This window comes from Typopeltis vanoorti, chromosome 23 (assembly GCF_054136105.1).
Source record: "Typopeltis vanoorti isolate ZY-2024b chromosome 23, IOZ_Tvanoo_1.0, whole genome shotgun sequence".
In the NCBI taxonomy this organism is placed as follows: domain Eukaryota; kingdom Metazoa; phylum Arthropoda; class Arachnida; order Uropygi; family Thelyphonidae; genus Typopeltis; species Typopeltis vanoorti.
The window spans coordinates 57,593,261-57,619,150 of record NC_143571.1 but is presented as its reverse complement, the minus strand read 5'-3'; the positions used below and the strand labels follow the sequence as shown (position 1 = coordinate 57,619,150).

Below are 25,890 nucleotides of genomic sequence, written 5' to 3'. Positions count from 1 at the left end.
AGGCAAACTTTGTATACACAAGAATTAAAGCAAAAATCAGTCATAGGTGAATTGCTTTACTGTGCTATATATTTCTGGCTATCAAAATAAGGGAAGTTAAAAATAGATGTTATTTCCTGAAGTTTCTATGTAATTGACTACTTCTTGTATCACAACAGTCTTTAAGAGATTCTTAAATATATTTGCATGTCATTTTGTCTGCATATCATTTTATTTTTTCTATCATTCATATCACAAAGACTTTCCAGGGATGCTTTAATCACATATATGCATGCCATTATGTGGTTTTAGACTAGAAAACATTACAACTGCTAAAATCTTCTTGCAACACTTTTATAAGAAGCTGTACTTGTACGTTTCATCAGGTATTATTACTATTCCGGCATTCTTCAAGTTGTGAAGGCTGAACTCTGTACATTCCTGTATTGGCCTGATACAACAGTGTTTCCAAGATGCGTTCATTTCCAATTGTTTTGGTTGGCAGAATAACCTAAAAACAAAATGGGTTATTCAGATTTACTTGTCACATTTTAAAAGTAACTTTAAAACAACTTTTCAGCATGGATATGATCTGAGATGACATAAAATTAGCAAAAATCTTATCCTAAAAAAAAAGCAATAAAAATGTTATCAAATTCTATCTGACTAGGCCAGAACAGCCCTGCTATAAACGAAACTGAAAGCATTGATACATTTTTTTCATGATATTCACTTAGCTAGAGTGGCTTTAATTTTATATAAGTTTCAGTAAGGAAATACCGTGAGTAGACATATTACTAACTATTATAATAACGGAATTAACTATAAAAACACTAGTTCATAGAGCCAACTCCTTTTGTTCTTCAGATGAACTTTTACAAAAAGAGTTAGAGTATATTAATTCCTCCTTCATATCCAATGGCTATAAGAAGTCCTTCATAAAAAGAGCTTTAAGTACTCGTGCTCCAACATCCTCTTCAAGTACAGAAGACCCTACACGTATACCTATCCCCTATGTACATGGGGTTAGTGAACTCATAGCTAAGGTGCTAAAACCACTAAATATCTGTGTGGCTTTTCGACCCATCAGAAAAATCTCCACATTCCTAATGTCTCCAAAGGACAAGCTCCCACATCTCAGCTATCCAGGTGTCTACCAGATTCCCTGTTCGTGTGGATTATCATATTTCGAACAAACAGGAAGATCTGCTCAGGTCCAGTTAGAAGAACACCAGTCATACATCCAGTACCTTGAACACGATCTGGAATTGCAGAACATGCCATCAACACCAGACATAGAGTTAAGTGGAAGAAGACAAAAGTCATTCACAAAAGTCTGTTCCTAATGGAACGGCTATACAAAGAAATAGCCGTTTCTTTGTATTGCGTGCAAACAAAGTTTGCACCTGAAAGTATCTTCAGGACTGGGGTAAAGTGGTACAACACCGGGCAACTACTTGCAAAGGTGGAGCAAGCTACCAACACTCCTATCTCAGTATCTCCTATAATGCAAAACACATCTCCTTGTGGATATGTATAATGTTATGCATTAAGGGAAGGGCCACTACCCAGACTAGTTTCGACCTTTATTGAGGTCTCTTCAGTGGGAGCCAATCCCAAGTGGAGATACCAAGGCAGAAGCATTAGCATGGTCATCTCCCCCTACAATAGCTGCCAAACAGGCATTATGGGAGATACTGAGATAGGAGTGTTGGTAGCTTGCTCTACCTTTGCAAGGAGTTGCCTGATGTTGTACCACTTTACCCCAGTCCTGAAGATACTTTCAGGCGCAAACTTTGTTTGCACACACTTGGATAAAGGATTAAACTAAATTTATTATAGTCTGACCAAGTGAAAAATAAACTTGCAACATCTTTCTCTAAATCCAGAGTAATTTAATTAAAAGGTGGCACACTTTTTAATTAAATTACTCTGGATTTAATTAAATTTTAATTAAAGAAAGGCAACAGGAGTAGATGAAATTCAAGCAGAAATGCTCAAATATGGAAGTATAAAAGTTTTATGCTGACTAGATTGCATCATTTAGAAGGCTAAGTTCAGAGGGATCGAATTGCAGATGATTAAAGAGCTCTTGTAGAACCTATCTATAAAAAGAGAGATAAAACTGAATGTGAGAATTATACATTACACAGAATTGCACAGGAATTTCCCTGCTGAATGTTCTTCGTATGATGTATGCAAATATACTTGAGAAAAGGCTAAGAGAAATTGCAGAAGGAAAGCTTGGAGGAGATGCTGGGTTCAAGATCTATATTCTGCCCATAATATGAGACTTTGTTCCTATGATTGACCACAAGTGGGCATCCAGTACCCACTTTCTGTGTCAATAACCAAATGCTTTCATCCTTTTTTGCAATTAAATCAGGCTTTCTAATTCCAGCTGTGGTCCTATAGTGCAGTTCCACCACAGTCTCCCAACCTTTGTTTTTCAACCAGTTATTTAATATGGAGACCACAGCATCATACTGCTTCACCCAAATTCTATGAGTTCGAAAACAATGTTGGGCAATATTATTATTAATACGGGCAACTCCAAGGAGTCCTTAGACTCATCGAGGGAGGCCGTAACATCATGTCAAGAACAACTATTCGACATTCACACAGCATCTGTCATACCTCGCCTTGAACTCATTCACAGTCATGGCACCCACAACAGACTCTGGCAGCTTATTCCACTCATTCACCACTCTCCAAGTAAAAAACCTGGCTCTAACACCCTTGCTAACCACACTCTTGCCCAGCTTCCATGTATGGCCCCTAGTCCTCCCACCACCAGTCCTATTCTCAAAAATATCTTCTAAATTAATCTTATAAAAACCCTTCAGTAATTTGAATGTCTCAATCATATCACCCCTTTTCTGCCTATCAACCAATTTCTGCAACCCACAAATCTTCAACCTGTTCTCATAAAGTTCATTCCATAGACGTGCTATCATCTTGGTCACTCATCTCTGGATCCTCTCCACCTCTTCCCAATCAAGAAGAAAAAACCCCTGGCGCCCAAATCTGGGCACAGACGGGGTCTTATCAAGGCTCAATACAGAGGAACAATAACCTGTATGTCTCTGCTTGTTAAGTATTTTTCAGCAACCAAGTGATTTGATGAGCTGATTTAGCCCCTTTTGCGATGTGCCCCCCCCAAACTTCAACTCCCTATCCACCAAACCCTCTCAGATCTTTCCTATATCGTTAATGAGCAAATTGAATAGTAGTGGTCCAAGAACAGAACCCTGCGACACACCACTAGTCACAGGCCGTCTTTTGTACTCTACTCCTGAATAAACCACTCTCTTATCTCTCTCCATCAACTACCCTCTTATCCATCTCACCAACCCTATATCCATTCCCATATGCTGCAGTTTACTGATTAGAATTCCATGTGGTATCCTGTCAAATTCCTTAGCGAGGTCTAGCAGTATCACTGTAAACCCATTACCCTTATCCAATTCAGCCATCACTGTGTTATAAAATGTGAGCAAGTTACTGAGGCATGATCTACCCTTCACAAAACCATGTTTTCCCCCACACAATATCCGATTTTCATCTATCCAATCCTGTATTCTTTTCTTGATTAATATCTCCAAGACCTTGACAACGATTCCTGATATGCTGATCGGTCGGTAATTTACAACAGCAGTCTTGGAACCTCCTTTATGCAGTGGAACTATTTTCCCCTCTTTCCACCTCCTCAGGACTAACCCAGACCCAAGACTCAAATTAAACAAAATGGTCAAGTGCACTGACAATTCTTTAGCCGCTTCATCCAATCCCACAGATGTAGTGACATTGAGGTTTTGTAATAGACTATTCATCTCCAATTCCCCACATTCACCAAAATTCCCATATAAGCTACTGATTCATTCATTCCTGCAATGTCACTGCCTGGATGATATACTCTTGCAAAGTGCTCACTCACTAATTCCACTATATCAACTGATTCGGTTACCTCCCTACCATCGGCATTCTTTAAAATCATTCTGCCATATACATTTTTTTCTTTTACATGCAACATATCGAAAAAACTTTGGGATTCTCTTTAGCCTGCATTGCTAATGTTCTTTCATAATCTGCTTTTGCTTTTCTTACCACACTCGTTACCCTACTGGCCTGTGCTTTATAACGTTCATGTGCCTGGCAGTCACCTTTCTCCTTAAATTCCCTCCACAGTTGTTTCTTTTTTTTGCAGCTCAAGCTTAATGGTGTTATTCATCCATTTAACCCCTACTTGATTTATTATTTGGACTCTAGGTATACGGTCAGCCATTGCCTCCTGCAAACACTTCTTAATCACCTCCTATGCACTATCAACATCCAGCCCTTGCAGTTTTACATGCCATGGCACTGAGCCAATCGAACTCCCAAGCTTGTCATACTTAACAGCCTGATAATTCCACATGTACCCTGTCTTAATTGTAAATTCCACACCTTTAGCCACCTCCCAAGTCAAGACCCTATGATAACTCTCACCAATTGGCGGCAACGTGGTCATATTCGTTACATCCAAATTCTCAGATGCAATGACTAGGTCAAGCACTCTCTAACCCCTAGTATTTTCCATTACATGCTGTCGCAGATAGTTATCCCTTAATAACTGCATAAAATCCAATTCCTTCTTCCCATGTGTCCTCTCCTCCTTCCAATCAATGTTACCGTAGTTGAAATCTCCCATAATAATTACCCTCCTTCCACTCATTTCTTCTATTTGCTTATGCATACTATCTCCACCATCTATTCCATCACCTGGTCTATAGCAGCACCCAACTGTATATTTTGTTCTGCTAGTCTCATCTCACACCAAATAGCCTCAGATGTGCTCTTTTCTCTATCCTGCAGTTCCACTTCTATTCTCCTTGGCTGCAGCTCATCAGCTATCATCAGTAACACTCCTCCCCCTATTTTATTCTCCCTGTCACTCCTGAACACACCACCCCTCACATTCAATCCCACTAGCTATATCATCTTCTGTCAGCCATGGTTCACTAATGCCAATAACCTGTTGCCTGGAAGTGCCAACCAAGGCCAAAAATTCTTCCTTCTTGTTCCTAATACTTCTGGCATTAGTATACATGAATTGCAGAAGCTCATTTGTCCCATCCCTATTTTGATGCCTTATACTAACTATTCCATTCTGATTTGTTTTCCTTCATACTCGCTCGGGCATATTACACACATTCATACACTCAACTGTCTCCCTAAAGTTTGCATATCTACTCCCCCCCTTAATAACTAGTTTCTCTGATTCTGCACATCCACTTCATTCGAAAACACCTTTTTCAAGTCTTTCAATAAAAATCTCAGGATTAGCTTGGCATCTTTAACATATATTATACCCAAAGTAAAAAACTCTACATCTATCTCTCATCCTGAGATTTTTATTTAATAAGGTCAAAGCACCTTATGGTAACTTGTTTTGGTAAAATACTTATAAACTCTCTATTACTTAACTTTGGTATTTCTAAGCCTGCCTTCCACTGATGAGACCTCAATAAAGGTCGAAACCGGTCTGGTTAGTGGCCCCTTGCATTTAATGCATAGCATCATACATCTCCTCAAGGAGATGGGCTTTGCATTAAGGGTAAATATTAAGAATAGTGATCAGAACTTATTCTACCTTTACCACGAGTTGCCTAGACTTGCGCTACTTTGTGGGTCATTTAGACTTGCAAACTTCACTTATTTGTCTGTTAGCTTACTTGGGAAATGGAGTAAAACCAGTTTTAAAATAGCTTGGCATCTTTAACATATATTATACCCAAGATAAAAAACTTTCTACATCTATTTCTCATCCTGAGATTTTTATTTAATAATGTCAAAGCACTTTATGGTAAAACTTGTTTTGGTAAAATACTTATAAGAGTTCTATTACTCAACCTTGGTATTTCTAAGCCTGGCTTCCACTGTTGAGACCTCAATAAAGGTCTAAACTGGTCTGGGTAGTGACCCCTTGCCTTTAATGCATAGCATCATCCATCTCCTCAAGGAGATGGGCTTTGCATTAAGGGTAAATATTAAGAATAGTGATCAGAGCTTATTTAACTGAAAAATTTTCAGTTTAACTGATAAACAAATATCGATATATAGAAAGCCCACACATACCAACAGATATCTACATAGTCCCATCACTTCCCTCCTCATAAGCTTGGAATAATTTCCACCTTGGGACATAGAGCCTGTTCTCTTCTGGATGACCCAAATGAACTTCTTACAGAAATAAACCATCTCAAAACTTCTTTTGAAGTTAATGGATATTCCAAGAGAATCGTTGAAAGATTCCTTCTTAATCCTCCTAGACATCACTCAGAAGAAACAAATAGATTCAACGGCAATATATATGTTCCTTACATAAGTACAGTTTCACATAAATTAGCAAAAGTTCTAAGAAAATATAATATCAGAATCTTGTTCACTCCACTTCCAAAGATCCATTTCTTAATAAGTCACCCAAAACCTTGTCATCATCAACTCAAATACCCTGGTGTATATAAAATATTGTGTGATTGTGATATTCCTTATTTTGGGCAGACATCGAATTGCATATGGAAGAACACATGAGGGACATTACTTACAAGGGACAGCAAGCCAGTGTATTATCTAGTCATATCCTTTTCTCGGCTAATCCTAATGTGAAAACCAAAGTCACAAAGTCTGCTGGGAAAAATCTACTTACATCTTCCATTGCAATGATGAACTAGAGAGAGAAATCGTGGAATCTAGAGAAATCATCTTCAATCCTGTTCATCTAAATAACTTAAATAAGCTACAACCTCCCAGATTGTCATTCAGCTGTAATCATGTGCTGGCGTTCACGAGATGCTACTAGCACGCACTTTCCTAACAATACAACTAATGAAAGAACAGCTTTAAATACAACTACAACGATTTAATGTCAATTATGTATAGAGACTCTTTATAATGTTCATAGTTTATTTAAGCTTCAGTGTTTTAGTGTTTTTTCTTTCTTTTATTATGTCACCTGATGAAGGCTGTTACAAGCCGAAACTAGTCGTGTTTTTATATTAAAACCTTTTTACTTAAATCTCGGTTCTAGTCATTCAATTCTTTATAAATATATATATATATATATTGAAGAGTATTGATGATAATCCACTTCCTTGAATGAGACCTCTATTGGTTTTAAATTTTTCAGTTGTTTCATTATTAATTTTAATATAGCTTTCTTTCATTATATTTGCTTTGGTGGCGCTTTCAATTCACATAGTATATTAATTAAGTTTGATCATATGCTTTCTCATAATCCACGAAGGCCGTATATGTTGGCAGGTTAAATTCTATTTTTTTTTTTTTTTCTATAATTTGTTTTGTGGAATCTGTGCAGGATCTCCCTTTCCTAAAGCCGCATTGTTCTTCTCCAATAATTTCCTCGGCCCATGGTATTAATTTACTTTTAATTATATCTAGGTATATTTTATAGCACTCATTTAATAGGAATATTCCTCTGTAGTTTCCGCAATCCTTTGTTTCCTTTTTTTGAATATGTTTATGACTGTTGCTGTCTTCCATTCTTGTGGGATGTTTCCTTCTTCCCATATTCTGTTTAGGAATTTAATTAATCGTAAGTGAAATGGTTTAGAGCTGTATTTGTATAGCTCTGAATTTATCCCATCTTCTCCTGTAGCTTTTCTATTTTTTAGTTTTTCCATTATTTTCTTTAGATCAATAAACTGTATTGGTTCTTCATTTGTTTCTTGACTTATTACTTGTTTTATTTCAATTTGATTATTATTGTTTAGAAGCTGGGGGTAGTGATTGGTCCATTCTTTTGGGAAAGGGTCTTCTAATTGTAGTCCACATGGTTAGCCTAGCGGCTGTGCACTTCGCAACCATATGCCTGGGGAAGGAGTGTCTTGTCCTAGGTTCGATTCCCGTCATAAGGAGCTGAAGGATCTTCTCAGCCATAGCCAAGTTAGCCGGTCTTGGGTGTGGACAGTACGGTTTTTCCCCCAGTTTATCCTGTGGTTTTTCATCCCACCATCAGGCAAACCGGACCCTTGAACGCTCAGGATACAGGCATAAGATATAGTATGACAAGGACGGCAACGGGAAACCACCTTGCTCATAGTCACTTCCCTAGTATGGTAGGATAGCTGCCCCTACCATCTGTATGGATATAAGGAAACTAATCATCATCATCAATTGTAGATTATCCTTTATTTCTTCAGTCTTTTTTTTATGATTTTATAGCTCTTTAATTGAGGTCCATTTATGTCATGTTGTAATCTTGATACAAATTTTTCCCAGTCCTGTCTTCTAATTTTCCTGGTTTCTCTTCTTGTTATTGCTCTGATTCTTTTATATTCTATTTCATTTCCTATGGTTCTATCATTTAACCAGTGATGAAACATTTCTCTTTTCTTTCTTATTAAGGATTCTATTTCTGGATTCCAGGTTCTGAGCCCTTCCCTTTTATTTGCAGTTTTGTTTCTATGGCTTCATATGCTGCTTGTTTTACAATTTATCTGATGTTTTGCCATTCATTTTCTATATCTGTATCTTCATTTATTTCTTTGTATGGTTTGTAATAATAACATATAAAATAATTTGTATGTTATTCCTATTATTGTTTAAAACTACTGTACTGATGATGTCCTAAGATACTTAGGATGAAATATTTACAATTAAATAATTTTCACTGCGATTAATACGTGTGTTTCTTTTAATTATGGTTTGTAAGTCTTTGATATAGTTCTCTGATACTATCTTGTTGTAAAGTTCTATCTTAAAATGCTCCTGCTTTTGTGTTCTTGCATTGTTTCTATTTCTCTGGTTCAGGATCTTAATAGTACTAATTAATAAATAATGGTCTGAGTCAATATTGTATATACTCTGCAATTTCTTACCATCTTCTTTAGTTTTTCACCCACTATTATATAGTCAATGGTGCTTTTATATCCTCTGGCTTACCATGTATATTTATGTATATCTTTATGTTTAAAGATATCTAATTTCTTAATTCTATTATAACGGAAGCATGGGATAAGCCAGCAGAGAGAAGGGATACCAAGTCTGCCGTCCTTCACCATGGCATGAAAATAAACAACAGGAGTATCTAAAGGAAGCCTAAGCCATGAGCGAGCGGCAGAGCGAATAGCCTTATCTATACAGGAAAGTACTGAGACATAGGTACGGCCGAGTATCAGTTTATGATAGTGCCTAGGGAGCAAATAATTTGAAAGGAGGAAAAGCCTTTGCTGGGGTTTGAGAGGAGCTTTTCTTAAAGATGGCAAAGCATTTTCTAAAGAGAAGGGAATAAAATACTCCTTTTGGTGTAAAGAAGATACCAAAGTATCTCCATTCCTCCAGGACAGTAAGGCAATGCAATGGCCTATCGTGCAGGAGGAACTCATGATTATCGACCTTTAGCTTCTTGTCACGCCTCGAAGGGACAAGTGCTAATGAGTAAAACTTCTCTACTTTTATGATAAGACCTCTAACATGAAAGAAGTTGATTGTCTAGTCAAGGAATTCCTGCAGGCTTACCTTAGTGGAAGCCACGAGAATAAGGTTGTTCACAAAGACCATAGCATTAAAAAAAGAAGCATCAAGAGAGTAACTCATGAAAGTATTGTTAGGTAGAGAACAAAGAAACTCATCAATGATGCAGTTGAAGAAAAGAGGGGATAAAGGGTCACCTTGGCGAACAAAGTCGCACAGGCCCCAATATTAATAGTTAGAGAATTATTAGAGTATAACTCTAAAACATATGAACGAAAAGAATCTGGACAGCCTGCAATAGATAGTGTTCTTAAAATATAGCAGGAAGAGAAACTCTATCAAAGGCTTTCTGAAGGTCCAGGGAAGCCATAAACAAAGGTTTAAGACATCGGCAGGAATCGGAAAGGAGAGCACAAAGTATATAGATGTCTCAGGGATAAAGGCTCTCTGCCGAACATCTTGTTGGATATACTTTTGCAGTCTCTTGATTAACACTTCATGATAAAGTCAAAGAAGAACAGGAGAAACTGTAATAGGCCTGAAATTCCCAGCACTACTAGCGGTATCCTTCTTTGGGATAAATATCGTTCTTGAGTTCTATAAATAAGGTGGAATAACTTTAGTTGATAGGAAAATGTTCAGAATATCTTGAAGGATCTGAATGGGCACTTTGCTTAAATGTGACACTGGAAAGCCATCAGGGCCAGAAGCTGAATTACTAGGAGGTAAAGCTGATACAATTTCTTCATGTGATACGGGAGAATAAATGGCTGATTCAGGGACAGATCCAAACACACAAGGCTGATCTTGATCAGATAAATGTGTTGGTGGAGTGGAGAAGACAGTGCTCCAAAACTCCACAAGATCTTTGTGCAGATCTTCAGAGAGAGATGGAGATGCCCCATTTAGTATAGGCTGTGCGCACAGACTATACTAGATGAGACTTAGGCTTCCTTTAGCTACTCCTGTTGCCTATTTTCATGCCATAGTGAAGGACGGCAGACTTGGAATCCCTTCCCTCTGCTGGCTTATCACCCACTTATATCCCACAATTCTTCTTATGTAAGGCTTACATTTCTGCATAAACCCTCTTCCTCAATCACCTATGTGAAGGCAGACTTCAAGGCTGGGGATGTCTTGATTGTTGAGGCCGAAGCTGCTGCTGCTGCTCGGAAAATATATTTTGGATATAATCTTAAAGTTTACTGGTGATATCATGCTCATTAAAATGAGCACAAATAATGTCTTTAAGAGTTGTATGATTATACTCTTCTAAAGGTTGATGGTTTAAAGCTGATGCTAACTTGGAAATCAGAGCCTCTGCTGCTAAAACTGGTTGTTGAAAATCTACTTGATGTTGAGTAGGAACGATGGCGGGTGGGAGGTACGGAAATATTACCCGTTCCTACCATTCCTAGAAAGTTTTGTAAGCTCATTAACAAGCTGTTTGTAGCCTGCTAGTCTTCAATGACTTACTAGCACGAAAAAGTACGATGAGGCAGCACATCAGTCGAAGCCTCATTTGAGTTCCTAACACCTGCTGCCACCACACAAACTTCATGGGCAGCAAGAATACATTCCTTCCCTGAACTCTAGCGTGCTTTAATGTGCTCAGTGCAGATAGCAGCATTTGCCTCAACAGGATGTTTAGGAGAATGATCCAATAGCAGAAGGAAAGGCGCGATTAAATTCAGGGCAGATAAAATGATGAATGTCCAAAATTGCCAACTTGCTGGAACATTGATGACTTGTACCAGTAGAAAATAGTTGATTACAGTTCTTGCAGACATTGAACGGAGGGGAGACAGACACGTCATCAAACAAGTCCAGAATGTCGGAATCAATCTTCACGTTTCCTGGATCTAACCAATCAGTCAGACCCACTATTTTCTTGATTATTGCAAGCAAGGAAACTAACCCATTCCCACGTGCTAGCCCGAGATGGGAGGAATAGCGTAATGAGCCAGTTAGTCACCCGAAGGTGTCCAGGGTATGCCACAAGGAGGCTGCTCATTTCTGCACTTGTCTGGTGCCTTGGACCAAAAGGTGTGCAACCAAGGCTACCAGGCTTCAGAACACCCAAACTGTTTCAACTGTTTTGCTAATTCCTCCTCTTTTTCATTTGTGCTTCTGACATTGGTAGCACACATCTTCAAGTTATGTTCATTGTGAGTTGCATCAGATAGGATTATTCTAAATTGGTTTGGTTTTCTTTGTGTGCAAGGAACTTGGAATATTAGCAACACTTCATTATATATTTATTAGTATTATGTTGTGTTGTAATATTGAACTTATAAAAAACAGACTCCAAAGACTTGTATATTTGCCTTTTATTAGTTCAGTGTTTGGCATAACTAGATGGCACTTTTCTTTTGTTCATTAGGAATCTGAAATGTTGCATGAGGCAGTTGTCTGCATAAATGCAGCACTGATACTATAGTGAAAGTTGAATGTAGCAAGTTTTGTCACTTTTTTTTTTTTTTTTTTTAATGCTGACCCTATGCATGAAAGGTCACAAGTCTTATAACACTACATTGCCATGTGTGGACAATTGATCAATGAGAAAAATGAAGCCTGTCGATATGTTTCTTAAAGAGTGGGAGGTTGTACTCAGTAGAAAAAACAGTATTGGGGGGGGGGGAGATCGTTCCAAAAATAGAGGTGGATAGAATGAAGGAATCTGGTGAGAAGTTAGTTCAATGTGTTCAGATTTGGCCAGTGTATGGGTGTTGACCAATGGCTGCTCTAGTTCTTCTATAGTTAGAAGAAAGTGAGGGAATGGCAGCAGCCAATTCAGAAGAGCAATGCCCATGAAAGTACTTATAGAAAAGGCACAGAGATGAAAAGAAAATAAATTGTAAACTTTCCACAACCAGGCTACTTGCAAACTTTTATTTACTTATAGTTGGATAAAATGGTAATAAAAAAAAGAAGGTAATTTCTTATGAAGTACCATTTACTTTCTGTCCATCCTCTATCCAAGAAACATTGCTACAACTGTTTGCAATTGGGAGTGTTTTAATAATATGGTTACCATTTTATTACTTTTGATTAGAAATATGGGTTCAGCCATCATTAAGTTAGCTCACAGTATCTAGTTAACTCCCACATGTTGTCTAGCTTCCACTGATGAGGGTACTTATCTTGGGAGTAGAGTTGATTCTTGTTGGCCACTGGCTGGAGCTGAGGTTCAGCACGGTGGTGGATTTTTACTTGCCACTGAATACAGCTAGGTTTAGCACGGTGTTGTCAAGTAGAGACAAGGCTGAGTATCCTGGAGTGATCTTTTTCATAGTTTTTGGGAACCCTTTGTGCCTTTTTCACTAAAAGGTGAAGAATCACTATTCAGTGCAGTTTTGACTTATTGTGTCAAGAATAAACTTCAAAGAAAACAAAAGTGTAACAACGTAATCTGTATTGTATAATCAAGCTATTATTATTATTATATCACACATCCAGTGAGTCCAAAGACTCATCGAGGGAGGGCATCAATTCTACAACTCTTCATCTCACCACTCCACCAACCTTCATCATCTAGCACCAATGCCATCTACTGCTGACTACCACCACTAGTGCTTTCACAGACAATCACAAACATCCATGCCCACGGCAGGATTCGAACCCGCAGCCGCTTGTCTGGAGAGCGGATATGCTAACAACTTGGCCAACCCAGGCCAGCTATTACTTGAGAAAAAAAAATTGCAGTGTATGTGTTGCTACAATAATTAAATTTATCAATTTTTGTATATTTTTCAATAAAAGAGGGTGGATATACTGGTTAATATTATAATAAATGGCAAATGACATTACCTTTATCAACTCGTTAGGAGGTATTTTATAAAGTTTCAAGTCCCTCGTAAGACGGTTCATAGTACAGTATAGTTCTCTGGAATCTGGAAAATAGGTAAAATCGTAATTGAATGTTATTAATGGTCATCATCAAATTCCTGCCATGTACTCTCAAGAGGTGTACAGGATATGATAGTACTACATGAAAAATTTACATCATTACTAATTTCCTATCTACAATTTTCCTCCAAATCAGTCTGTTACTTGTTAAGACTCAAATATTGTCAGATCTTATATTTCTATCATCGAAGGCACTTTGTACTGCATCAATCCACCTATATCTTGGTCTTCCTCTGGGTCGTTTTCCTGCCAACCTGGCAGAAAACACTTGTTTTGCTAATCTTTCCTCGCCCATTCTATTTAAGTGACCATACCACCATCTAAGATTAGCTCTGCTAACACATTCCTGGATGTGACAATGTCAAGTTCTTTCCTAATATCCTCATTTTTAACATGATATTGCCATTGATGCCATCTGTTCACACCTCTAATCTTTCTCAGGACTCTCATATCTGCGGTCTCTACTCTTTGGTCAAGTGTTTTACTTCTGACCCAGCTCTCAGATCCATAAGTTAAAACTGGTTTGAAAACTGTCTGTATACAGCTAATTTAGTGTTCTGACTAATTTCTCTCTTATTCCATATGAATTTATTCAACTGACTTCCTACAATACCAGCTTTGTTGATTCTGTTGTCTATTTCCATATTTAATTTACCATCTTCACTGAAAATCATGCCTGAGTAGCTGAAATGTTTTACTTGTTCCACAGGTTATCTGTTCACAAAGCAGTTGACATTTTCAATGATTCTGCCTATTTTCATTGTCTTTGTCTTTTTATTGCTGACCTTCATACCATATCTATTACAACAGTTATTCAATTTAGTCAGGGAATCTTGCAGATATGTAGCGGATTTATTTAGAAGTATAACATAGTCTGCATAAAGCAAAGAGCTGACATTAACATCTTCAAGTTTGATATCATGTTTAATATCACTTTCCTTCATAATATGATCCATATAGATAATGAATAACAGAGGAGATAATGTACATCCTTGTCTCGCACTGGATTTAACATTAAACCACCTTCCTGTACTTCCTTCAATTCTAACTGCTGACTTACAACTCAAATAAAGACTAAGTATTGCTTGATATAATGCCCCATTGACACCATATAACTGTAGAATATTGAATAGCTTCTCTCTTGTCACCTTGTCATGCCTTTTCCAGATCGACAAAGCTTAAATACAGATCTTTATTATATTCCCATGATTTCTCAACTATTTGTCGTAAAGTGAAGATCTGATCGTGACAGCCTCTATTTGTCCTAAATCCAGCTTGTTCTTCACCAAGCTTTTCTTCCACAATTCTTCTCAACCGTTTCTTAAGTATACTTGCATAGATCTTGCCAGGAACACTCAGTAGGGAAATACCTCTGTAATTCTCACATTCAGTTTTATTTCCTCTTCTTATATATGGGTACTATGAGAGCTCTACTCCAATCATCGGGAATTCGTCCCTCTATCCAGGCCTTCTGAACTATGCAGTGCAGCCACTGTAAGACTTTTATATCGCTATACTCCAGCATTTCTAGTCAAATATCATCTACTCCTGCTGCCTTTCCACATTTCAAGCCTTTGATGGCTTTTTCTACTTCAAGTATGGATATGTATTCCTGACTGAATATCTGTTGAGTGTTTTTTACCTCTGCGCTATCACTGCATGTTTCATTTAGCAATTTTTCAAAGTAATTACTCCATACTTCATGGATATCTTTTTCTCTCATTTTCATGTCACCTTTATCATCTCTAATTCCTTTTACAGCACTCTTTCCTCCAATTCTAAGCTTCTTCAACAATCTCCAGAATATTTTGCCACCTTCTTGATATTTATTTTCTATATTCTTGCCAAAGTCCTCCCATGACTTTTGTTTAGCTAGTTTCACACACTGTTTATCATTCTTGCATTTGTCTCTGTATTCTCTAAGAGCACAAGCTGACTTATTTGCCAGGAACTTTTGATATGCTTTCTTCTTTTCCTTCACTGCCTCTTTAACTTCTTGTGTCCACCATGGAGTTCTGATTTTTCTATCCTTGCAGACACCTTCACCATGCCTCTCTGGCTGAAATAATCAGGGTTTTCTTCAAGGCTTGGCACTGAATTTCCAAGGTTTTTTTCTTGTTCTCAAACTCTTCCATTTTTTCTTCAATAATCTTTGTGTATTTTAGTTTACAGTTCACATCTGATAGTTGTTCAACTTTTATTTGCTTTAAAACTTTCTGCCATGTTATTCTTTTCAATGAAATTCAATGTTATCATGCTCAAGACTTTAAATAGTGATCACTTCCAATTTCAAATCCTCTGTACACTCTGTTGTCCTTCACCAGGGAGAAAACATCACTATCAAGAATAACATAGTCAATGAGACTTTTCTTATTCCTTGCCTCTTCTCTCCATGTGAATTTGTGCACATTTTCATGTTAAAACATGGTGTTAGCAATAACCAGTCCATGTCCTGAGCAGAAATCCAACAGGGATTTGCCATTATTATTAGCTTTGCTCTTTTCTCTAAATTTTCACAAAATATTTTTGTATGTCTGACAATTATTTCCTACTCTGCTATTTAGATCCCCCAACAAGGACCAACTTTTCCTTTTTCATTGTGTCAGTTGCTTTCTCTAAAGCCTCAAAAAATTCCTCCACTTCTACCTTAGTAGAACCTTCTGTGGGACCATAGTCACAAATAAGTCTCATTGTCCAGTTCCCCATTCTGATATTTGCCCACATCACTCTTGAGACTGCCTGCCATTCAAGAAGATTAGCCTCGTGTTCAGTGTAGAATACTATGGCTACCTCTTCTTTTCCTTGATTGTTATTGCCTGAATATAACATTTTGTATTTATTGCTCAGAAAGATCTCACCAGTTTTTGTCTTTTTTGTTTCGTTTCAGTCACCCCTATTATGTCGATCTGGTACTTATCTAATTCCTCAGCTAGCTCCATTTCTTTGCCATTGAGGCTTCTTATGTTGATAGTACCAATCTTTAACTCTGGTGATGTTGAGTTGGGGTGTGTTGTTTTCAGATATGGTTAATATATTAATTTAATGAATTAAAAGTGTTTTAAAAATAGTTATTCATGTTTAACTCAGTTGTCATGATTAATTACTTCAGTAGATCACTTTTTATTTTATATTCATAACATTATTTCTTAAAATGAAATTCAGAAAGTGTACAGGATATTATTTCAAACATCTCCGTGTGATACTGACTACAGATTGGGTGATGCAAATCAACCAATTGACTGTTTTGTTTCTAGATTGTTCGTTTTCAGCATGTTTTGAATATTTATAGTTTGATGTTTTGGGCTACTTTCTATTTTTTGGATCTCAATTTTTTTTTATCATTATATATATTTTATTGTTAAAAATCAGAATTATAATTAAAGGGTAGAATTTTTAAATGTTAGAGCATGACATGTAGGGAATATTTAGCTATTTTTTTGGATAATCTATAAGAGGGAGAAAGAATCCTATCCACTATACATCTAAGTAGGTGCTACTCATCCTCCTCCCCTTCTAACATAACACAGCCGATTTCCTCCATATATTGTTTAAGCATTATATAAATTCCAAGTGAAATGATTTCTATATCTTAAAATGTTTTACCCAAAGTGTAGAGAGTAGTAATTTAAGTAAGCATAACAGTATGATTTCTAGATTACAGAATCTGTTATCTTTGTATACATGTTAGTGTTGACAATAGTCCAGTTGTGATAATCTACATTGTCTCATATCTGCTTAATATTATATACTGCTAAGTGTGTGCATGAATGAAATTTGTCTCAGAGAGATTAATCAAAGCTGTAGGTGATGAGTTCCTGCTAATTTTATATTGCATAACTACCATAAACTAAGAAATTTATTTTTTACAAGTTCCTTACAATAAAGATTTTTTTTTTTTTACTAAGGTGTTCTAGTTTTAATATTTTTAAAATATAAATTTTTTTAAGATAATGATGCTTAATTTTTTTAATTTAACTTGGGTCTAAAAAGGGGATTGTGCATGTTCTTTTAGAGATAGCCAAGATTGAATGCATAATTTGCAGCATCCAACTAAGGCTAAATCTTGGAAGTGAAAAATGCTGGTAAAATGATATTTAGACCATCATGGTGTAAGTGTGTGCCAAACTTCAGAGAAGGGCATTTGGCCTGTGGCAACTAAATTCTTTGTCTACACCTTCTCTTTGGGCCTGTTAGAAGTTTGGTATTTTCTCTAGCCATGAGGAATTAAATAATCATACTGGAAGAAATTCCCTAGGAGCAAACCAGTGTAGACAATGTAGAAATATAGCATCTGCACCTCTATTCCTCAGACTCCTTTCAGATACCCCATGGAGGGAATCTGGTGACATGGGGAAGGGGGGGGGGTATTTGTCAAGGTTATAGTTTGTAGAGAAATTGAGTACAGTTCTTCATGTATATAACTTAGCAAAGAATCTGTTATTGTGTAATTACTTTTTAATTTGAACTTACCTCAGGTGACAGCGATGAAAAGCCATACAAAAAGAAATAGCAGAATGCCCAAGGGAAAACACAAATCTTACAAAACTTCATATCCACCTTTTATACACACACACACAGCACTAATGTGCTGTAGGTCTTGTGGCTTTTTCGTGTGTGAATTAGATATTATATATATATATCTAATTCACACACGAAAAGCCACAAGACCTATAGCACGTTAGTGCTATATATGTGGGCAAGAGGAATAGAAGAGAGAATGAGTTTCTTCATGCTTGCTTGAACAGTTGAGGGTTGTAATCGTTGGGGAAGGCAGAGTGAGGGAGACTGTTCCAGATGACATCATGTTGGAGGTTTAATGGATATTTAACGGATATGGGTAACAAGTTTCCTGTGAGGCTTAAAAGCTGTGTAGAGGTTGTACTTTTTTTAAAGGCCTGGTTATTCTTTTCCAATGTGCCATGGATGTAGGGATGATGATGGCATTTCTGAAATCAATTCTGAAGTGCCGAGGAATGGGGGGGGACTGATTATTTTGTAAATACTGTAATCACTGTAGCGATTGGAAAGGAAGGTGTTGTGTATGTGGTTGAGTTCAGTTGAAAGGGAGGTTCCACTGGAACAAAGATTATAAGCTATATTGGTTTGTTTTAATAATGCCATATTGTTGAGAGGGGTGGTTTTGATGGGATGCAAAATACAGATGCATAAAACTTCCCAAAATTTGAGAAACTAAGTGTCAGAGTTCCCATTTTACATCCTAGGCTGCCTACTGCCCACAGGGGATGTACCACCTAGATAGGAGAGTCACTCATGTTTCATTTAGTATTGTGTTGTCTTTGTGTGTGCGCGTTACAAGAGTTATTTGTAATCCTTGAAGATGTCTCATTGACTAAGACAAAATGAAGCATTAAAATTAGCTTTTTATCCTTTCTTCCATCCATCAGTGGCTTTAACAGTCACACTTAAGTGCCCATTAGCCTTCCAAGTATCCTTGGACTTCCCAACCGTAATACAAGAATAATGCGGCTACCCCTATGCCTCTAAGTATTCTTGTCAGTAAATTGTGTGTGTTCTACTGGCCAGTTTGTCTGTTTTGAGGGATGAAAAACCTGAATTTCCAGGAGAAAAAAAACCCTCTACCTTCTTATGAGACCGGCTAACTCGCCTTAAGTCAAAAGAGACCAGATAAAAGTTTCTCACGTCACTGATGGGAATCGAACCCAGGTCTTTCCGACCAAAGGGCTTTGTCTCTACTGACTGAGATACGGAGGCTCATTTTACCCTTTCCTAGTGCTGTAAATATTCCATTCAACCTCCAACATGATGTCCTCCCAGCACTTAAGCTTACAAACACATGTTCTCTATGGCTTGAGTCCATAGGTAGAGGTGGTGAAAGCAAGATCAGCTGTAGATCGCAAGTGGCAGAATCTATAGTGCTGGTCACTGATTAGTTGGTGTCTAGGTGGTTCGAGAGTTGGTTGTTGATGATCTTCTCCATAATTTTTGAGAGAACAGAAGTGTGAGCAATTGAATGGTAGTTAATTAGTTGACTTTTATCAGCTTTCTTTGGGATAGGCTGGATATGAACCTGTTTCCATGTTGTAGGGTAGATGTCAGTTGAATAGGATAGATTGAAGAGGCAATACAGGAGAGGTGTTAATTCTGGAGCACAATTTTTTAACACAGTAGGTGGGATACCATCAGGACGAGATGCCTTGTTTGTGTTCAGGTTATTAAGGATTCTCCAGATTTCTTTTTGTCAGAAGACTATGGTAGACATGAAGGGAGCCATTCTTTCTGGAGCATAAGGAACTTTGCCCAGGCATCAGTGCAGGAATTGGAAGAGAAGCGTGATGCCTTAAGTCGGCCTTGTTTTTTGGTGAGGTAACTACATTACCATTGGGATGAGAGTGGAGGAAACCTGGGTGGGCAGAAGTTGTACCCAATGGCCATAGCAAGGGACCAGAAGGAGCCAACTGCCATTTGGGCAGGAAGCGAGTTTGCAGCATTTGGCCCTTTGAAAGTCTCACTTGGACTTGGTGATGATTCTTTTGCAGCTGTTGCGAGCTGCAGTATAGGCAGATAGGGCAGCTGGAGTTTTGGTCTTGAGCCAATTGTGGTAAGCAGAGGTTTTTTCTTTTACAGCATTGGCACACGTTTTTGAGAACCAAGGCTTGGATGATGGCTGAGAATTTGGAGTGGAATAAGGAATAAAAGCCTTCATTCCTGTGAAGATGATTTCTGTTATTTGGTCTGAGCAGGTGTTTGGATCAGAACTGAAGCAGTAGTCAGACCATGGGAAGGAAGAATAGAATTCACGGAAGTCCTCCCATTTGACACCCTTGTAGTGCCAAAGGACATAGATCTGTGAACTGGTGGGTGAAGGTTGTTCTATAGCAAAAGAGACTGTATGAGGTTGTGGTCTAAGTTTCCAAGAGAAGAATCGACACCCACAGTATACCTGGAAGGGGAGCTTGTTAGGAAGAGGTCAAGCGTGTTGGCAAATTGGAGGGGGATGTCTGTATTCTGGTAGGAAGATTGATGATCTGTGATAGTTCATTGCTGATGGCAATGACCTATCACAGAACTGGAAAAACTGGTGAAGGGGAGCCAATATGAACTTTGGACATTGAAGTCTCCAAGAAGGATGACCTCATGCTTGGGTATTTAGACTAGAGAAAGATGAGCTTTAGAGAGAGAAAGTTGAAGAGGTCAGAGTTGTTGACGGAGTTTGGAGAGCAATAGAGGGATCATATGAAAAGGACAGGTTGATTTTGTTAGGGAAATTCAGATCAAACAGTGGAGATTCAAGGATTTGCAATCTCTCATAAATATACTGTATATCATCTTAGTTTCAAGTTCATTGAAGTCCATTGCCATCTTCAATTTGCCAAATCACTTCTCTTTGCTTCATTTTATCGTATTCCTTTTTCTCTTAATGCTGGCAACTATCGTAAACTCTTGATTTTTTTTTCTTCCTGTAAATGTGATTTTCTACAGTCCAACTCTCTTACTACCAAAGTAATCTTCTTCATAGATTTAATCTTCACAATTCCAGTTTCCTTTTCTAAATATACTGATCTAGTATCTTGCTAAGTTATAGCAATTGTATGCCTTTTGAATCTTTTCATTCTCCAATGTGGAATTTGTGCATATATTCACTGATATATACACAAATTCCTATCCATGGGCTTGGTTAAAGATATCAATCTGTGTGAAATTAATAAGATACAGAATTACCAAAGTCTCAACGAAGAGTGAAAATGGTGGGGGAGAGAGAGTTCCTTTATGTAAAAAAGGCTCAAAGAACAAGGAAGCAAAATTTATAGATCAGCCAGTATTTCTGAAGTGTTGGTTAAGGGATTTGGAAAGTTGCTTAAAGGCAGAATTTGGGAGTGTGTTGATAGGAATATGATGCTGTATGATGGGAATAGTACTACTTGCAGGACCTGCTATTTGTTATATTAATTCACTCATTTCTATTGCAACGTGATTTTGAGTTGGGTAACTGTTTACGCATTTGGGATCCATGTTGTGGATACTTGTTAGTGTGGGCCTCCTCTGGTGGGATTTTGGACTCCAAAGAGGGAGAGAGGATACCTGTATAAATAATGATATCCTATATCAGCGTGCCCAACTCACACTCCCCTCTTTTTTCATCTTCTCTAGCTAAATTCTTTGCTTCATTTTATCATGTTCTTCTTTAACATGCTCTTAATGCTGGCCAGGGCTGCCAAGAGGAGGTGACATCTGAGACTTTTGTCATGGGCCCCGATGTGTCACATAACTCTGTTTATAATGCATGGTTTTAATTCTTGTAATAATACAACAATGATAAAGGATAATGGCATATCGAGAATGATACTATGTTTTGTTTTAGACAGACGGTTACGCTCTTTAGCTCACCATGAGTGTCCGGAAGACACTGATTCTCATGGCGCGGATTGCTGTAGTTAAAACGGGTGATGATGTCAGTAGGTGTTCGTGCAAGATTGTAGTAGTCGGCTGCGCTAGTGCTAGCTAGTAATTGCATTCACAATAATATACCCTGCCAGAATGCTTCGTTCTTGTTAGTATTTTGGTAGACAAAGGTTTCGTGATTGTTTGCAAAGCGTGCAATTGTATAGTGTAGGCCATGCGCTAAAAAATAAAAGTAAGTATTCTTATTAATTTGGTTTTTTAATTATTAAAATTATATTTTTAATAATAAAAATTTGACCAACAGAAATGTATCATCATAAATCTGGAATCAAAAACGAAAGGAGAAAAGGGATCATGAGAAGGCAAAAGAAGATTTAAAAAAACAAGCATTTACTACTGAAATATTTGAAGACGGAAGAACACCAAGATATTGAAATTTCAAGTAAACAATGTGCTAATAGTTTAACTGCTGACAAAAGTAATAAAGAATCTTCTTCACCTGTACCTGCAGTAGCTAACTCTGAAGTGAACACTGAAATAGACGCTAGGGACAATTTAATCTTTGAAGATAAAGAAAAAAAATTTGCTTGAAATGAATGTTTAATGTTTTATGACTTTTTTTATTAAACAAAACTGATGCACTTTTTTAAGTGGGGCCTGGACCACAGACTTGTCACGGGCCTGAAAATTTCTCTCGGCAGTCCTGTTGCTGGCAACTATTCTAAACTTGATTTTTTTTTTTTCCCTGCAAATGTTGATATTCGGTAGTCCAACCTTCTTAATAGCAAAGTAATCTTCTTCGCAATTCAGTACACTTAGAAAATAAAATGATGCAGAATCATGGGATAATAACAATAGTCTCGCATATTCATCATGTACTTACCAGAATACCAGATAATCATAACCACTCTCCAGATAATCACTTTCTCACAAATGATCCTTCCAAGAATAACTTGAATGTTATGTCCTCTAAATAGTTCAAATCACTACCACTTCTCCATGTATTGTCTGGCATTATAATAATGCTAAATGTGATGATCATAATGATTTTTATGCCTCACTTCTTTGGTGAGGCATAAAAATTAGGTGGATTATTGTTTCTATTGTATCTTCTCTGATACAAAAAAATATTTGCACACAAATACATTACTAAAACATTGTTGTAAGTAATGGAAGCATTTTCCTTCTACATTAAATTTTCACTCATTATCTAAGCTTCGATTCTTCAAGAATTATACCATATAAAAGAAGAAACAATCATATTACACCTGGCTTTCATGAAAATCTCCAACTTTCTGCTCACAGTAAAACTCAGAATAGTGGCAAGAAAATTATCAACATATCCAGAATTAATTTTGAAATGTTCAAAAGCAAGGAGCTTGTCACTTCCAAATGGATACACACTTCCTGGTCTGTTGCCATAGCTGTTGGTTGTAATGTTTGTTAAACTTGTTTTTGCTCTTTTGCATTCAGATGTTCTATATATCTTTATTATTCGCAGAAAATAAAAGCATTCATCTAGCTGAAATACTCTTACTCTAGTTCTTGTGCTGATGATACATGCAAATGAATTCAGTAAACGCCCTCACCATTCCAAACTCGCACCAGCCACTCTTTACTTTGAGTCTTCTCCACATGTTAGAAGAATCTTGTCCAATCTAGATAGCAAAACTTTTCATAGTCTAATTGACATTTCTATGATTCTCTTAAGGTTTCTTCCCCAGAATTAACAATGCCTGCTTTTTGTCACTTTTTTTTTTTTATCTTTCCTGTTTCTCTTGGTCTTTATTGTGTGCAGTTTGAAAATTTACCCATATTCAATTTATTCCCATGAAGCATTACAAATGTTTACCACCAAATTACTGTCCTTCACTTCAGTAATTTATAATGTAATGGAAAAATCTATTAATATTCATTTATACTGCAGGAACTTGTCAATTGATAAAGCCAGTATAAATTTTACTGCTCTCCACCAACAGGAAATTTTCATTTATGTCATATACTAGCTATGGAAAAATTTGGAGAAGCTGAAATGGTTGCTCTGAATATCTGTAAGGTATTTGGTTGAGTTTGGCACAAAAGCATGTTAACTAAGCTTCCACATTATAGTTTGTCTTTTGTCTTCTTTAACTGAATTCCCTATTTTTCCCTTTCTGGACTTCATTCTTTCACCTATTTTCTTGCTTTTATTATTATTATTAACATCTGAATTCCATAGAGTCAAAAGACTCATCATGGGAGGCACACACACACTGTTACACACAAAGCCCATCAAACTGTGTTAAATTCATTCAGTGTATCTGCGTTCACCACAACTTTGGGCATTTAATTCCACTTACCAACCACTCTTCATACACAAAACTTGCTCACACCCTCCTTACATAGCTTCCAGGGATATATATTAACAACATCCAGATAATTAAACCACAAATGATAAAATGATGTTAATTGTCACTAACCTGATTTTTCCATTCTTTCCACTTTTGCAATTGCCCATCGCAACATTACTTCAAACTTGTAAATTTCAGAAACATTCATTTCTCGACCTACAATCATCTGAAACATAGATTCTGAGAGATCAAGAAATTCATCTCTTGAAAAGAATTGAATTGCTCTTGTATCAACGTACTGTAAAATCATATTCACCATTTCAGATGCTGATGTATACCTCCAGTAGTAGTTCTCTAGGCTGTTCAGCATTGTACATACCTGCAAGCAGATTAAATGAATAAATAAATATATTAGATTTCTCCTAAATTCAGTATGTTAGGTTTACAAAGACAGATTTTTTATATAAGCATAGCATAAAAGGCAATATCTTTGACTTATCATTAAATTACAGAAAATAAAGCAATCTACTCTACTTTGCTAAATACATTTCGCTCTCTCCACTACTACTACATTATTCTCCTACTATGACACTACTATCATCTACGCCAGTGCTTCCCAAACCTCTGGATGTCAGGGCTCCCCTTTGCAAAAATTAAAATATTTCACGCCCCCCCTCGAAAAAAAAATCTTAATAGAGAGATATATTATTATAATATTTATTGTATTTATATTCAATACAAAACATACACAGCGAATAATGCAAAAATCAAATGCATATATTACATTTTTTGCCTCTTACCGTTTGGTTCTGAAGACGATGCAGGCTGTTCTGGTAAAATATGAAATACTGTCCTTTTTTTTTTGAGTCTGTTTCTGCTTCTTCTGATTGTTCGCAGGAATTTTTTTTTATTTTTTATCAGCCACTTATCCATCTCAGGGTTAAATTTTTTAACGTAGAATAGATCAAATAATATTACCACTTACCGATACTGGCACACCACAGACCAATAAACATGAAATTAGTGAATATTACCTGAATAAGGGAATCCCCAGACCAGGAACATTTTTCTCTTTTGTGACTTTTCTCCCTTTAAGATAATTAAGCCTAACGCAAAACAGACAGCAAAGGTTATTAAAACGTGCATATGATTGGTGCGGTATTAACAAAAGATCACGCAACCAAAAGATAAAAGCATAGCTGCCAATTGAGTTGAAATGTTAGCTCCCTTCAACCGAATTCCATATGCGAAACTGCCATAACATTCATTATATATATATATTACTTAGTTTTAACACTTTTATGAATTTTAACACGTTCGGTTGAATTTTATTGCTGCCTTAGGAAATCGAACTCACACACATCTAATTAATAACAATACCTTTTAGTTAGATACTGTGTTTGCCCATGCAACATATGGTTTTGTTTCAGTCTATACAGCAGTTTCTGTATGAGGGGACATGTGATTCATTAATTAGTGTGTTTTTATCCCAGTTGACTCTAATTGCACTATTTGTTGAGAAATATATTACACAGACTCCTCATACCTTATTCACTGGCATAATAAAAGTACTTGTTTTTATTACCTCTGCAGTATAGTGGCTGTTAGGGAGGGCGTGTTGTTTACCACTGCAAGCGAGTTACTATCTCCCCACATGAACTTGTTTAAGCTTTTTTTCATGTGTGAAGTATATGCGAAACTTATTGGTAACAAAAAACTAGCTTGAATGATGATAATATAAAATGAGTTTTGATATGTATATAAAGTCAATATCAACAGTCGCCGATTAAGAACAGGTGATGAAAGGGACAGGAAG

At 36.9% G+C, this 25,890-nt stretch overlaps 1 protein-coding gene across 1 annotated transcript in view; it reads right to left on the bottom strand.

Annotated features, from left to right (window-relative positions):
* Positions 1–361: 361 nt before the first annotated feature.
* Positions 362–25,890, bottom strand: part of LOC150093874 (uncharacterized) — a 135,435-nt gene continuing 109,906 nt past the window's right edge. Inside the window, exons 15-17 of the mRNA XM_090412544.1 lie at positions 24,204–24,453; positions 13,264–13,346; positions 362–490 (exon numbers count right to left, since the gene is read on the bottom strand). Of these exons, the coding sequence (XP_090268670.1) occupies positions 362–490; positions 13,264–13,346; positions 24,204–24,453 (462 nt within the window). The remainder of the gene's footprint in view (positions 491–13,263; positions 13,347–24,203; positions 24,454–25,890) is intronic.